Below are 13,438 nucleotides of genomic sequence, written 5' to 3' on the forward strand. Positions count from 1 at the left end.
ATGTCGCTGGCTCCGCTGATGGCATCGACCGGCCCATTGCTAGATCGTGCATCCGCAGGTATGCGGGCACTGATCAGCATTGTGTCGAAAAGTGAATGCCAGTATTTTGAGGAGGGTCATTTCAACGCGGCCCAAGTGAAGAAAGAGCTGCAAGATGCAAGCGTGGAATCGAAAGTGACGGCCATGAAGCGGCTTCTTGCTGCTCATGCAGCCGGCGCCGACGTCTCTGCATTGCTTCCTGAGGTTGTGAAGGCCATTGCTGTGCCTGATCTTGAACTCAAGCGCCTCGTTTATCTTTTCCTTATCCAACATGCTGAAGGCAATCGAGACCTTGCGCTCCTCTCCATCAACTCCTTCCAGAAAGACTTGACTGATAGGAATCAGATTGTTCGTGCTGCTGCTCTGAAAGCACTCGCTTCCATACGACTTCTCGAAGTTGTGCAACTTCTTGTTGTCTCGCTGAAACGTGCGGCTGCAGACTGTTCACCGTTCGTTAGACGTACGGCGGCGCAGTGTGTGGTGAAGGTGTTTGCTCTTGACCAGGATCAATTTGAAGACTTGAAAAATATTGTCCTTACTCTTCTGGCTGATGTGGAAGTGTCTGTTGTTGGTGCGGCCTTGGTTGCATTTCGGGAACTGTGCCTTCGCCATTCCCATCTGCTTCTGCACGACGACGAAAACCATCCAGACGACCGTGATCAATACTTGGAGTGTACATACACCCCCACTGGAGAAGGCGGAGGCTTGCGGGCGACTTCTCCTCGCACCCCTGACGCCATACCAGGTCTTGAGGGTGAAGGTCCAGGCAAAGAAGCAAGAGAAATCTGGGGTCAAGCGGCTGCCTTGGCGCTTCTTCACCGGCATTATCGTCGTCTGCAAAAGTGTCTTCTTCAGTTGGAGCCTTTTGCTCAAGTCGTCGCCGTCGACATTTTCTTGCGGTATTGCCGTCTTTTCTTCGCTGATCCGGTCGAACACTTTCGGCGGGAGACCCCCAACGTGACTGGGCCTTCAGCCAAGGATCTGGGGCGAAAGAATGAAACGGAAAGTTGGTCCGGCGCGGACCAGCGCTTCGGACTGTCCTCTGAAAAGGCACGCGCCCGCACCGAGGACAAGAGTGAAGGCAGTGGTGCCGCTGCCGCACAGGTGACCATAGAGAAGCTTACTGCGGATTCGCCGGGCAATCCTGTGCCTCCGGATTTTCGGCTGTTTCTGTCGAATCTCCCACTTCTGCTGCACTCTGAGAGTCCGGCAGTTGTCGTGGCCGCAACGGCTGCCCTTTTCTCGCTTCTGCCTTCGGCGCCAGCAGCGTGGCAAGCCGCCGTTCACCCTCTGCTGAGGTGCCTGCACACGTCCGCGCCAGATTTGCAAGAACCCCTGCTCCACACGATAGCAGTGTTGGGGTCATCAGCTCCGTCTCTGTTTATTCCTCATGTGCGATCCTTCTTCCTTCGTTTCTCCGACTCCCCGGCAGTTAGGCAGGCCAAGCTCAAAGTCCTTCGTGGCCTTCTGGCCTCAGCGGCGTCACAGGATTCTGCCGGTGATGGAGCGAGTTCGCTGGCGCTTCTCCTATTACCAGAGGTCACCACGTACATTCACTGGCCAGGTGATCAAGCCTTGCTTCCGTCTTCCTTCCGCCTGCTGACCTTCTTAGCTCTCCGATTCCCAGGTGTTCAGGCAGCCTGTATGCAAACTTTCGTTCGCCTCCTCGACGCACCGTCTCCGGCTCTCGCTGCGGAAGCCGTGCTGGCTCTGCAGACGTTGCTTCAGCGCCAGCTGGAGCAGCAGCGTGAAAGGAGCGCGCGAGGAGGGCAGCTGGGTCACCTGCTCTTGCAACTCGTTTCACAGTTTCCGCGGGTGCATGCACCGCCAGCTCGCGCGTCGGTCGTCTGGATCGTGGGACAGTATCAGCGGGAAGTAGGTTGGGTGGCGGCTGACTTCTTGCGTCAGCTCGTGGCGAAGTTTAAAGCAGAAGCTGAAGAAGTCAAACTCCAAATCCTGCTTCTCGCCCTCAAAGTCTGGGCCTTCCACTGGCTGAACAAGAGGGGACTCGCCCATGAAACGCCAGACGACACCTTCAGTGGGCATGCTGGGGAAGACGAGAGCGGTAGTTCTCAAGCAGCCAAAGGAGGGGAACAAAGTGGAGATGTACGGAGTGACGAGACGGGCCAGTCGAGAGGATCAGTGGGCGATCAAAGACTGGAACAGATACAACCAGGTTCTTGTGATGTCCGCATAACAGCCGGTTCTTACAGAGGAATGCAGACACGCGATGTCGTGACTGACGAAATCGGTCCAGGTCGACAACCAACGGAGTCACCGCGACTGCTGCCGATGCCTACGAAGGAAGATAGTGAGGAAGCTTTCCCTAGGTTGGACGGTATGCTCAAGTACATTTGTGAAGTTGCAAGCTTTGATAGGAGCTACGACGTTCGAGACATGGCTCGCCTCTATTTCACATTGTCGCGGCTTTCTCTGTCGACGGAGCGGCCGGTGGCGGGGCAAAAGGGAGCGAGTGAATCAGAATGGAACACCAAAAGGGAAGATCTGGCCCCAAAGCAAATGCAAGTTGAGGGAGCTCGTGGCTCCACCTCACCTGAGGAAACAGGTCTATCCGCATATGAGGGCCTGTCCGGCTTAGGGGGCGACACTCTGAAGCCGGGGACGCCTCTGGGGGGCATGCAACAGTTTGCAAGCGCCTACATGCGGTTCCTGGCAGCTGCCCCAGGCGCAAGAATTCAGAAAGGGACCGGAGGACGAAGCGTCGATCTCAAAAGCGGTTTTGTATCCCGTGCCGCTACAGTAGCCGCCCACCTCGTTCTGCAGAATGGGGACGAGCGCGACGAAGAACGGCCAGTCAGCCCGGACGTGCTTGAGGACAGCCACAGTCCAGTGTTCGTTTTGGGGTCTCTTTCTGACCACGTGGCTGAGCGAATGATTGGCTACGCCTCACTGCCTCCTTTCGCTGACGAAAATTCGTCGGACCAACTGCGCCATGTGGAGACAGAAGAACGGCGCGCTCTCGTCATTGGGCCCGCAGGTGCGGCGGGGCGGTCTTCAGGAGGTGTCTCTCCTCAGAAGGAGCTAAAATCGATCTCCTCTGAGGATGTTGTTGTTCGGAGGAATGCAGCAGCACTGATGGGACGCGAAGCGGTCGCGAAGACCGCCCTCACACCTCTCGACCTCGATTCCTTCTACAGCGACCTTTGCGGTGTCCCTGGTACTTCCGTGTTGACGGAGACAGGGGTGGCCTCATCGCAGCAACAAGGCTGGGGGGAGGCAACTGGCGGTCGGCAGACTCGAGCCGAACGGGAGGACACAAGCGGAAGAACCAATTTGTGGCAGATGTTTGGAAACACTGCAGATCCTGGTAGCCACGCGGAAGTAGGAGCGAGTGAACAGATGTGTCGACAAGGGACTCACCAAACAAGTAGAATGGGTGGTGTTAAAAGCACAGGATGCGGCGGAGGTGTGGCTGTAGCTGGTGAAGACGATGAAAGTGAAGACGAAGACCGTGAGTGGCGTGCAGCTACAGTCGGCGAGAAAGATCTCTGCGACGGATCCTGTGGTAACGACGGTAGCCGGGGAGACGACAGAGAGGATGCAGGAGACTGGAAATTCATGCCAGCCGCTCGATGAGGATGCTTCCGGTGGCGACGACTAAACTGTAAACAATAGCAGCAGTTGCTGTGTCGATGGATTGATTTTGCTCTCTTATTGAAATGCATTGCTAGCCAGTGTTGTGTGGCCGGTCGTCACAGCACAGAATGGTAGTGCTTTGGTTGCAACGACTCCAAGCTCTGCTGTGGAAGCTATTTGACCGCTCCCAGCAACGGTCATTCGAACATGCCCGAGACACAGCACTCGTCTGTACATCGTCTGGGCTACACTTGATTTCACTGGGATGAGGAACTCTCACAGGGAGGACGGAATGGTTAAACCGCACATGTTTTCACAGGCAAACCAAGCGTCGAAGTGGCTTTTTTTTTTGGGGGGGGGGGGGGGGGGGGTTAAATCGCCTCGCACAGGCGAGTTCCCTTCCTGTGCAAGGGTGAGGCGCCTGCTTGCCTTTGACACTCCCTGTACGCATACAGAGAGTACTTGGGCGTAGAAGAGAGTTGGGTGGCGGGTGAGAAGTGTAAAAAATGATCTCGTTTTGTGTAGTCGAGCCTTCTCGTTGGCAAGCAGAGAATCACAAAACTCTCATGGACCTTACTGTGATTCACTTCACATACAAAAGGTGACAAGGTTTCGAAAGACGCCGTCTTTCAGGCGAGAGACCTCGAGTGTTGAGACTCAGATGACTGTGCTTCGACTACACTGTGTGCGGAACAGTTTCACATATTCTGGCGTTTTGTGAGGATCAGTTTCGTATCTTCTGGTATCCACTTGGATAGCGCGGAAGATATTTGATTCAGAAAGGGGGCATGTTGTTACCATTGTGAGTTACCGTCCCCCGGGCATCATCACTCAACGGCGTATAACACCAAAAACCCTCCCACACCTGAATCTTTGCTAGCTTTCAGGTGGCATTTGAACTGACTAAAGGAAACAGCCGACTACAAGGTGATGCAGTGTGTAGTGATCGTGGTCCCCAGAACAGCTTACGAGGCATGCAGAGTCACAGTTAAACTGCCAATGCATCGATGTGAGGCAATGGACGTGACATTGTTTGCTGCGCTTACACGCAGATCATCGAGGGCTTTTATTAGAAATTCCTGTCTGGAATATAGTTCTTGTCACTTATCACTGTTCTTTGACAAATTTTAATTTTACCTTTTGTTATTACCAGGGAAGTTACACAGATCCGACATTTGTACCGATAAACAAATGCAAGTAACGTGGTGTTAGCTAGCCAGGCTAGGTAACTGCTATACAGTGCAGATACCGAAAAACGGCTTTCGAATTTTGACCGGTGTAATATATGCATTACAGTTAACTAGCATATTGACGGAAGAACCCGACGACTCCTACTACGATCAGAACCACCTCAGAATGATACTCTCTACAACGTGCTTCACAAAGAATCAACTCCAGGCTCTAGTACCATGTCCTCTGCAGAACAGTCACTGAACAACTAGAGAAAAAGCGCGTGATGGGTATGATTTGACTGGGGCAGAGCTTTGGTATGGAATGTAGCTGATAGAATACAACGTTTTTCCCTCCGTGTGTCACGGAACTGGTCTCTCCGCTCTCAATGCGGTGAGCACTGGGTCCCTGCGAGGAATATCCGCCCGCATGTTCGCTTCAGTGACGATCAAGCTCACGGCTGAGACATAGGAACTGCAGCTTCCCAATATAAAAAGTCTATATATCTTGTATTGTATGAACGACCGCGACTTTAACAACGAGCGCGGTCTTTGTACCTCCGAATTTTCACGATCACTTTCGAACGATAGGTAAATTACATGGGGTGGCCTTTGGATACAGAGTGCTGCGAATTACACATCACTGACAGCATCCGAGATTCCGGCGGATCGACATGATGTAGTGGTTCTCACTCTACGCCCGTATACAGGTCATGCCTGTGTAACTGCCATGTTTCAACACTGTTTAGAACATTTAGTGGCTCTCTACGCTCATTCCGTGCACCAGAGCCTCTTGTGCGTTACACTTTCCGCACAAAGAAGATGCGGTCATTTCTTGATACGAAATCAAAATCTGCTCCGACGTCCGAAAATGGTTTCAAACTAGGGGGGTGGGGGGACCTGAACATGGTCCACGCTAGACTACAACCATTGCTCCGAAAGTGCGCCTGTTGCTTGTCTTTCCACTGTTCTTTTGTTTTACGGTGTCAGTGTCAGCTGCTGCGCCCTTTTCCGTCGATCGTCGTCTTATGCCTTCTCTCCGTGCCAAAGTTTGCATCGCAGAACCAGCATTATTTCAAGCCTGTTCTATAGTTTCGGGCATGGCTACTCCCGATATTGGCTCTGCTACACGTTACTCTGTTCATTTGGATCACATGAAGGAACGAGCGGTGCACAAAGTCATGGCGTGTTCTTGCCTGCTGCCCCTCTCGCTGAAAGCTTTATCTTTTGGGTTTCCCAAGGCAAATGAGCATGTTCTAATACTCCTTTTGGAGGGGCTAAGAACCTCGTAAGCCGGGAGGCAAGTCCGCGTACGGGGTGTCCTCTCTCGCACAACCATCCCTCAGAAATATAGACCGTGTGTTCAGAAACAAGACAAAGTTTAAAATTGAAAGCTTTCACCGTTATCAGCCGCATTTTTAACGGAGTAAATGATGTTTTTCACAGGATTTGCGTGAGCCAACATGTTGAATAACATTGCTACGGGGAAGGCATGACGTGCACGCGGTACGCAGCCCCGCAACAACAACACGGGGCTTCGAGTTTCTTCGGTTCCCACAGGGTGTCGGAGAGTCAAACAGACTGTTCTTTCTCTTTGCTTCACGGAAACAATCTGGCCGTTATCGTAGGTACTGGGAGTCATCCGTAGAAGCAGGGATGATCGTCTCTTCATAGACACACTGGGGACGAAGATAGCACACGGTGGTCACGCGTACGGAACGTTTTGAAAGTCTCTCGGAATCTAAAAAGCAGCTTTGAACGGTACGTCTCATGTCCACACCCCCTCAGGGAGTTGTAGAATATCATATCAGTCTTATCTTCTGATCTAGCCTGTGTGGTTCCGGGCTTCAGTTCAGGGCTCCTTCTCCTCCTTTGAAACGCTCTCGTTGTCGAATACGGAAGGCCGCACATATATTTAACGGTACTGAGAAGGAAACAATGGTTTTCCTTGTCGGTCACAAAGACGTCCTGGTGCCTGACTGTTTGCCTCTGCCTGTCTCATACCATCACCAGATCTTCCTTGGAGCTGGCCGGTTTTAATCTCGAGTCTCTGGGCAAGTATTACGCCAAAACAATTTTCTGCAGACACCGGGATGTTTCGGTTTTATGTTACGGCGAGAGATATTGCTGTCTGGCTAGCATTTCTGCCAACGATGTTTCTAGGCTGAACAAGTGTCACTGGTGTCGAGTGTTGGCGCAAATACAACACATATCCTAAGGTTTTCCGTCTTTGCAGTTTCGATCTTCAGCAGTGTAGAACCGTACTGAAGGAGCTTCCCTATGGAGTCCGAGTCGCACTCTCCACGGGCCTTACCGAGAGTCAGCTCTGAGTCCCCAGCATATGACTCGCCCACACGGGAAGATGCAGCTGAGAGGCCGATCGACTCTGGAGGGCGTTGTTCAGAAGACCCACACATTAGTGGTCCTATACCAGAGCAACAGCATCGCTTGCCTACAGTCGATGAAGAGTCTATCGGCGGAAAGCCTGCCGGGAACATCTCCATGGGCAGCGACAGTCGAAAGACACTAAACAGTAAAACACGACCAACGACTACCAAGCGATTCATACAGAATACACTTACTCCGGGGGCCTCTTGTCTGAGCGCAACATGTTCCCCGGGCTCACGTCGCGCTTCATCCACCACTGCCATCAAAACCAGCAGGAGAAATGGCGTGCCAGCGAGCATCCCTCGTGCTGCCGGCACCGGAAAGGTTGGACCATCAAGAAGCTCAACTGTGGAGAGTGCGGATTCCAGTGATTCCAGCAGTTCGGGGGCGGGTATGCAATACCTAGCCAGGACACGAAATTTTATCAAGGAAAATGCAAGAAGTGCTGCGGAGTACGCGATTCAGCGTCGTCGGACTATTGCCCATGATGCCATTCCCCGAAGACATGGAAGCTATGGGCAGATACCGGAGTACTTGGCGGTAGGATTGATTTCTGAAGCTCTTTGATAAAATGCGGATGTTGGCTACTGTTTCTGGAAGGTGCTTGGAAATTTTGTGCTCACAATGCTTGCAATCTGAATGCAACCAAGCTGCTTGACGATGCACATTTAAATTTTTAAGAACAGAAGGAGCGTTGATACAAACCGTTCGCACAGATAAACATGCACACGGAACCATTTCACATACACCTCACGTTAGATATGAATTTATAGACAAGAAGATGGCTGCTAAACAGTTAGCATACACTTATTGGCTTGTGCAACTCCATCATGTCAGAATAGCGTTAAGCACCTGAAAACACCCACATGTATCGACTCACCGAACAGATTTTTAAGCTAGATACGTTTAGTATGTCGCCGTTCTGCTGCACGCCGACGCAGGATTCCCTAGTGCATCTGAAGAGACGGGATAGGGAGTATAAGTGTGGTTTGCGTGCTGCCCAAAAGCATGGCGAGCAACCTCATCTCGAGTTTCTCTTCGTGGCGATGCTATCATTGATTGCATCCGCTTGTGGTCTGCTTCCGTTCATTTCTGCGTTGGTTACCTGAAACACCATACTTAGGCTTCAAGTCGTGTTAACCACTGATTCTGAGCACAGACGCAACACTATCGTTGGTGCAGGCCGGGATTCACGGAAAGAGAGGGCTGTTCGACATGAGACGGGCAGTGTGCATGTGTGTGTGATGGTGGTACCTACAACGGTACGCAGCAAATAAAGACGAAGCTAGAGGAGCAACGACGGAGAGAACATGAAGAGGCAGAAGCCAGGAAACTGCCGCCGGGGATGCGTAGGTTGAGCAGTGAGGAAAGGCTGAGCCTCATAGAGAGATTGCGGTCAGAGGAGCGGGCGGCAGAGGTACGCTAGATATAGAGTAAAAACATCAGTTGCTATGCATATATATTTTATCCGGGTGCAGTTGCCGGACAGTGGATTACAAAACTTATACTGTTTATGTGACTCGAACCATTACAAGAGAGTGCTGATATGATTGTGTGTGAACTCCTCATTCAGTACGAGCTGACAACAATGCCAATTGCGATCAAGACGCAGTCACAGAGAACTCGGATCGAATTCCTTGAACGCAAGCTGGAGGAGCTGCATCGGCAACAGGAGAAATTTTCCAAGCCAAATCTTCTGATCGAGATATGATGACGGTGTGCGTTTACTCTACACAGTGTTTCCACGGTATCGGGAGGCCCACAAGTCCTGGGGGAGGCTTATAACATGCAAGCGTTTTGTGCGTCATGCAGCCGACAAGGGAGATATTTTGATACGTCTACTTCAGCGAAAAATGCTTCTTCCCAAAGGTGGCGCGTCCGTGGATCGCCCTGTTTCGACTGCTCACCCCAGGCGATTTTTGAACACCGGCAACGGCCCTTCTGCATTGGAAAAACGGCTGGTCCCTCGACGCGGTATCCGCAGCAGAGAACCAGTAACGCCTCCGGGTCCTCAGAGGATATGACTTCCTCTTGAGCGGCTTTTAGTGACATCCGCACCTTGAAATGGCACGAGCGTATAAAACAGTCGTCCTGGGACAGAAATGTGAGCCAAATCGACTGCTGCTGCACAAAACTGTAGACCTTTGGATGAGTGAAGTAAGGGCTGACAGAACTCCGCTCTGCCTGGTGACCTCCTCTTTGCCTTGCGGAGCTGGCAACCTTCGACAAAGTGCAATAGCAGCCGGCGACCGGCGGCCCTCTCCTGCCGTAATTTGCAAAGGGACTCACAGACAGTTGACCGTCCCCATGCGACCACACCGCGCATTAGTGAAGGTTTCATCGGTAGCTGAGATGGTTACGGGAGGCTGCCCCTCGCTTTCGCGCGCTCAAATCGCTTTCTGCCTGACAAATACGTAGACTGGCAAGAAGCTGCGCGTACCGAGACACCGTATATGGTCGAGCGCACCCAACGTGAGTGGCAAGCGGTAAAAGGAACTGAAACGCTTACTGAGGGGAACTAAATATAATGCAGACATAAGGTTTTCGGAGACGTGTTCAGAAAGTTTGTGAAGGGTTTGAAATTCTGCAGAACCCCTGGTTTCCCCTAGCCGGGGTAAATGACGGTCGCCTCCCACCTGGACCGAAGGAAATTCAAGGACAAAAGGCGATCACTCCGGCTACAAAAAACGCCACCGCAGAAAGAAGCAACGCAATAAAGTATTCCTTTCATCATATAAAGCCAACTTCCTCGATCATGGTTCAGCTGTGTCATGTCCCTGGATGGCTGAAGTCGTCATCGAGATGTGCTCGCCCGTAGCCGCTGTATAAAGCAATTCTTCACTAGGGAGAGGACGCAGCGTAGCTTTTGGTTTAAAACTTGACTTACTGAAGAGGTTAACACCAGCACCAACGTTATGCAACATCGCTGGCTTTTTCTCAACGACATGACCTGCTGGAAGTTTTGGAACTCGGCTGTCCTCCTATCTGGTGACGGGCCAGTGCCGCAAGCTGCTCTCTCGATTGTTGCGATCGATGCCCATCACACAGGAATGAATCTTTTCGTGGTTGCATGCGCCCAACATGAGGAGTCATCTTCTTTGCCTACGTTATTTCTTCTACTCTATGCCATGTCAATATCGTTTGCGTTTGTGGCGTGGACGCTGAACGTCGGGCAAACCCGGTGTTTAGTTCCAACTTTTCGCGCAACGCAGCGTCACCCAGGTCTTCTGTGAGTCTCAACCCGCTCCGCTATCTGTTCGGCTCGACAACGAGCTAGACAGCCATCTTCTCAGGTTGAGTATTTCCGTTATTTTTCAGCGGTTTCATCGGTCTTGCTGGATAGTACACCTCGATATCTCCTGGCGTGACGACTAATCAGTTCCCTTTCGTCCGTTGCGGAGAACTGACTTTCTTTCAGCCCTTTGCCCTCGGCCTCATCCTCACGGAAAAAGGCACGGCTATTTTACGTCGATAAAACTCTGTCGTGCGCATTTATCCAGAAAATCAACGTTACGGGGATTTAAAAGAAAACGTACAGCATCATCGAATTCTTCCTGGGCCCTCGACCCCCGCGCGTACGATTTGTAGGATTGGGCGGGCGGCGCTGCTGAACTCAAGGCCGAGCTGTGGCTTCGGCTGGCGTTCCCAGCGAACGTTCTTCCGTCGTAGACCACGACACACGGGCATCGTACCTCGGTGTTTTCGACCTTATGTTCCGGCTTCTTCGAAGCCACTTTGGATGGCCTTGCCGCGCCGGCAGGCGCTGCAGCAAATTGGTCCGTGCCTTTGCCGCTGAAAGCGGTGTCGCCCTTCTACTATCGCCCAGAAATCATTCCGTTCCAACCCTTCCTGAGTCTGCAAATACCTTGGAGGCTTACAGTGAGTCTGTAGCCGTCTCGGGAAGAAGAAATAGCAACACATAGGGTTCCTTTGTTTTGTTCGCTGCCTCGTTTCTTGGCTCTCCAATCCGTCTTCCCCGCCATCTCAACCCTACCCCAGCCCTCTCTTCTTTCCCATGGTCTTTCATTACGTTGTTTAGTCTTCCGAAACTGGCGCAGCAGTTCGCACATCTGTACCGGGGAGTTTCCTCCTTCCCTCTGTTGTTCGTGTCGCCGAAAAGTTCTTTTTCTCCAAAATGTCGTTCACTCACGCGCCGTTGCTCGACACGGATGCGTGTCTCGAGTTCCTGAACTCGCTCGACTACGGAAAAGAGCATCCTGTCCACGAGCTGCACGACTGCGCCACCGCAGAGCATGTCTGGGGTTCGCTACACGAGATATACCCTGCCTGGTTTGACGAGTCTCTGCACCCGTCGAAGTTTGCCAATGCCCAGGTGAGGGACAACAGACCTGCTGGACGCGTGTCGCGCTGTTGCCTGTGTCGCGCGTACGCTTCAAACAAAACGAACCTGGGAGTGTCTTGGCTGGCGGGAGCACACGGGCCTTGCTGATTTGTGTCTTTCGATTCTCTTTCGACGCATAATTTTGAACACTTGTAGGCACATGGACTCTGGGGTTTCGGAGCGTTGGAAATAGGAGTACAGGGAACTTCCATGGATTCCGCCACCTTGACATAGTCCACTGATCCACGCACCAGTTAAGCTGACCAGTGAAGTTTAAGACCAGAAAGGCTTTGAACGGCCCCGCCATAACAACGTGGGTTTTTCACGTTCGTGCGTTTCCCGACTGTTCGCTGTGTTTGCCGGCTGATGGTATATAGGAGGCTTTGTCGCAAATCCTGTATTACCTCGATGAATTCCACGAGAATAAATATTCCGGAGATTTCAATGTCATCACGGAGCATCTGGATGCCTTCCTCAAAGGCGATCCCTCTCTAGTAGGTTCCAAGGCCCCTCCAGTTAAAATGAAAGAGCGAAAGGGGGGGATAGCAGGTCACGCGGAAAAACGTTGCAGTCACGTCCGTTTTCAATCGCGCACATCGCTTTTCGTGTCGGAGTCTCGACGCTGTCACGCCCTTCTTCTACGCGTTTAACTCCTCTCCCGGAGGTGGCGTATGTACCTTCGCGGTTTCACGTCTCCTCGCAGTGCATTAAGGCAGCAGCTGTCTCTTGTGTCATTTCCCCTATATGCCGGATCCCGCTTCTACTACATCTTCCGAGAGACCTGGGGACTTTATAAACTAGGGGATGTGTGCACTTCGAAGGAAGGCGCGCGCTGCTCGCGTGACCCAAGCGGCAGGTGAGTGACTCACCTTGGAATTTCCCGTGGGGTGCACGAATGGACGGGAAAACGACATTTACGAGACGGTTACTGAGTGGGACACGTGCTGTGAAAAGGGGCATGCGCCCTCCACCCATAATAACTGCTTCCTTGTCGAGGCGTTGACTCATATTCGGGAGCACAGCTGAATCGAGACCGTCCGCATAAACTGGACCTGAAGCCGTAAGGGTTTTGTGTGGCGGCAGACACTGAGACGAACCGCAAACATCCCAGCCTTCGTGTTTTTGTTGAGCTAAAACTCTCTGCTGTGTTTGCGCCAGATTCTGAAAACGTACGAATTCATCCTGCTCGCGACGGTGAACGGAGACTGCCAGCAAATCATCGCAAAAATCATGACCATGTCCCAACCGACCCAAGCAGTCATTCAAGCAATCATCCAACAGTATGCGGGTGCAGAAGTAAGTGAGCTCCTCGCCGGCGTATTTTCACAGCTCTGCCATGCATGAGACACCCTTGTTTGCGGCGCGAGACCGGCAAGTGTCGGAAGACGACGGCTGCCTACAGATGTGTGCCTGTGTCTTCGAGATCATCGCGATGCGTGCACGGCGTCTCCTGAACGCGTTTGTGTCTCTTGTCGGCCCGCCGGGTCGGAATGAAGACCCGTCACGTCGGGCTGCAGAGACAGCAGGCAGCGTTTGGTTGCCAAAAAAGCGTGGGCCTCTCTTCGGATCTTCTTTGAATTTCGTGTACTGATTGATAACGAAGAACCCCGACTTTTCATAGTTTTTCTGGGGGGGGGGGGGGGGGGGGGGGGGGGGCCTAAGGGGGCGTCCCCCTCTGGGGGGGCCGGGGTTTTTCTCCGAAAAAAACGGACCCGGTTGGAAAAGGGCAAAGGAATTTCCCCCGGCCCCGGGGGTTTGGAAGAACTACCCTAATTCCCCTTTTGAGCCCCGGGTGGGAAACCCAAGGGCATTTTTGCCCTGAATTCCCCTAAATCCCTCTGGTTTTCCCCCCCCTTTTGGGGGGGAGGGGTGGGGGGGTTTTTTTTCCCTGGGCCTTTTCCCC

At 52.4% G+C, this 13,438-nt stretch overlaps 2 protein-coding genes across 2 annotated transcripts in view; both read left to right on the plus strand.

The window, feature by feature from the left end:
- On the plus strand, positions 1-3,636 carry NCLIV_041460 (putative adaptin N terminal region domain-containing protein; the record flags this gene model as incomplete). The annotated part of the gene is made up of 1 exon (XM_003881055.1): positions 1-3,636. One exon carries the CDS (start codon positions 1-3, stop codon positions 3,634-3,636), a length of 3,636 nt encoding a protein of 1,211 aa, XP_003881104.1.
- A 7,692-nt stretch (positions 3,637-11,328) lies between these two features.
- Positions 11,329-13,438, plus strand: part of NCLIV_041480 (conserved hypothetical protein) — a gene marked incomplete at both ends in the record, with an annotated part of 9,521 nt that continues 7,411 nt past the window's right edge. Inside the window, 3 exons of the mRNA XM_003881056.1 lie at positions 11,329-11,526; positions 11,913-12,029; positions 12,694-12,831. Of these exons, the coding sequence (XP_003881105.1) occupies positions 11,329-11,526; positions 11,913-12,029; positions 12,694-12,831 (453 nt within the window). The remainder of the gene's footprint in view (positions 11,527-11,912; positions 12,030-12,693; positions 12,832-13,438) is intronic.

Source organism: Neospora caninum, chromosome IX (genome assembly GCF_000208865.1).
Source record: "Neospora caninum Liverpool complete genome, chromosome IX".
Lineage (NCBI taxonomy): Eukaryota > Apicomplexa > Conoidasida > Eucoccidiorida > Sarcocystidae > Neospora > Neospora caninum.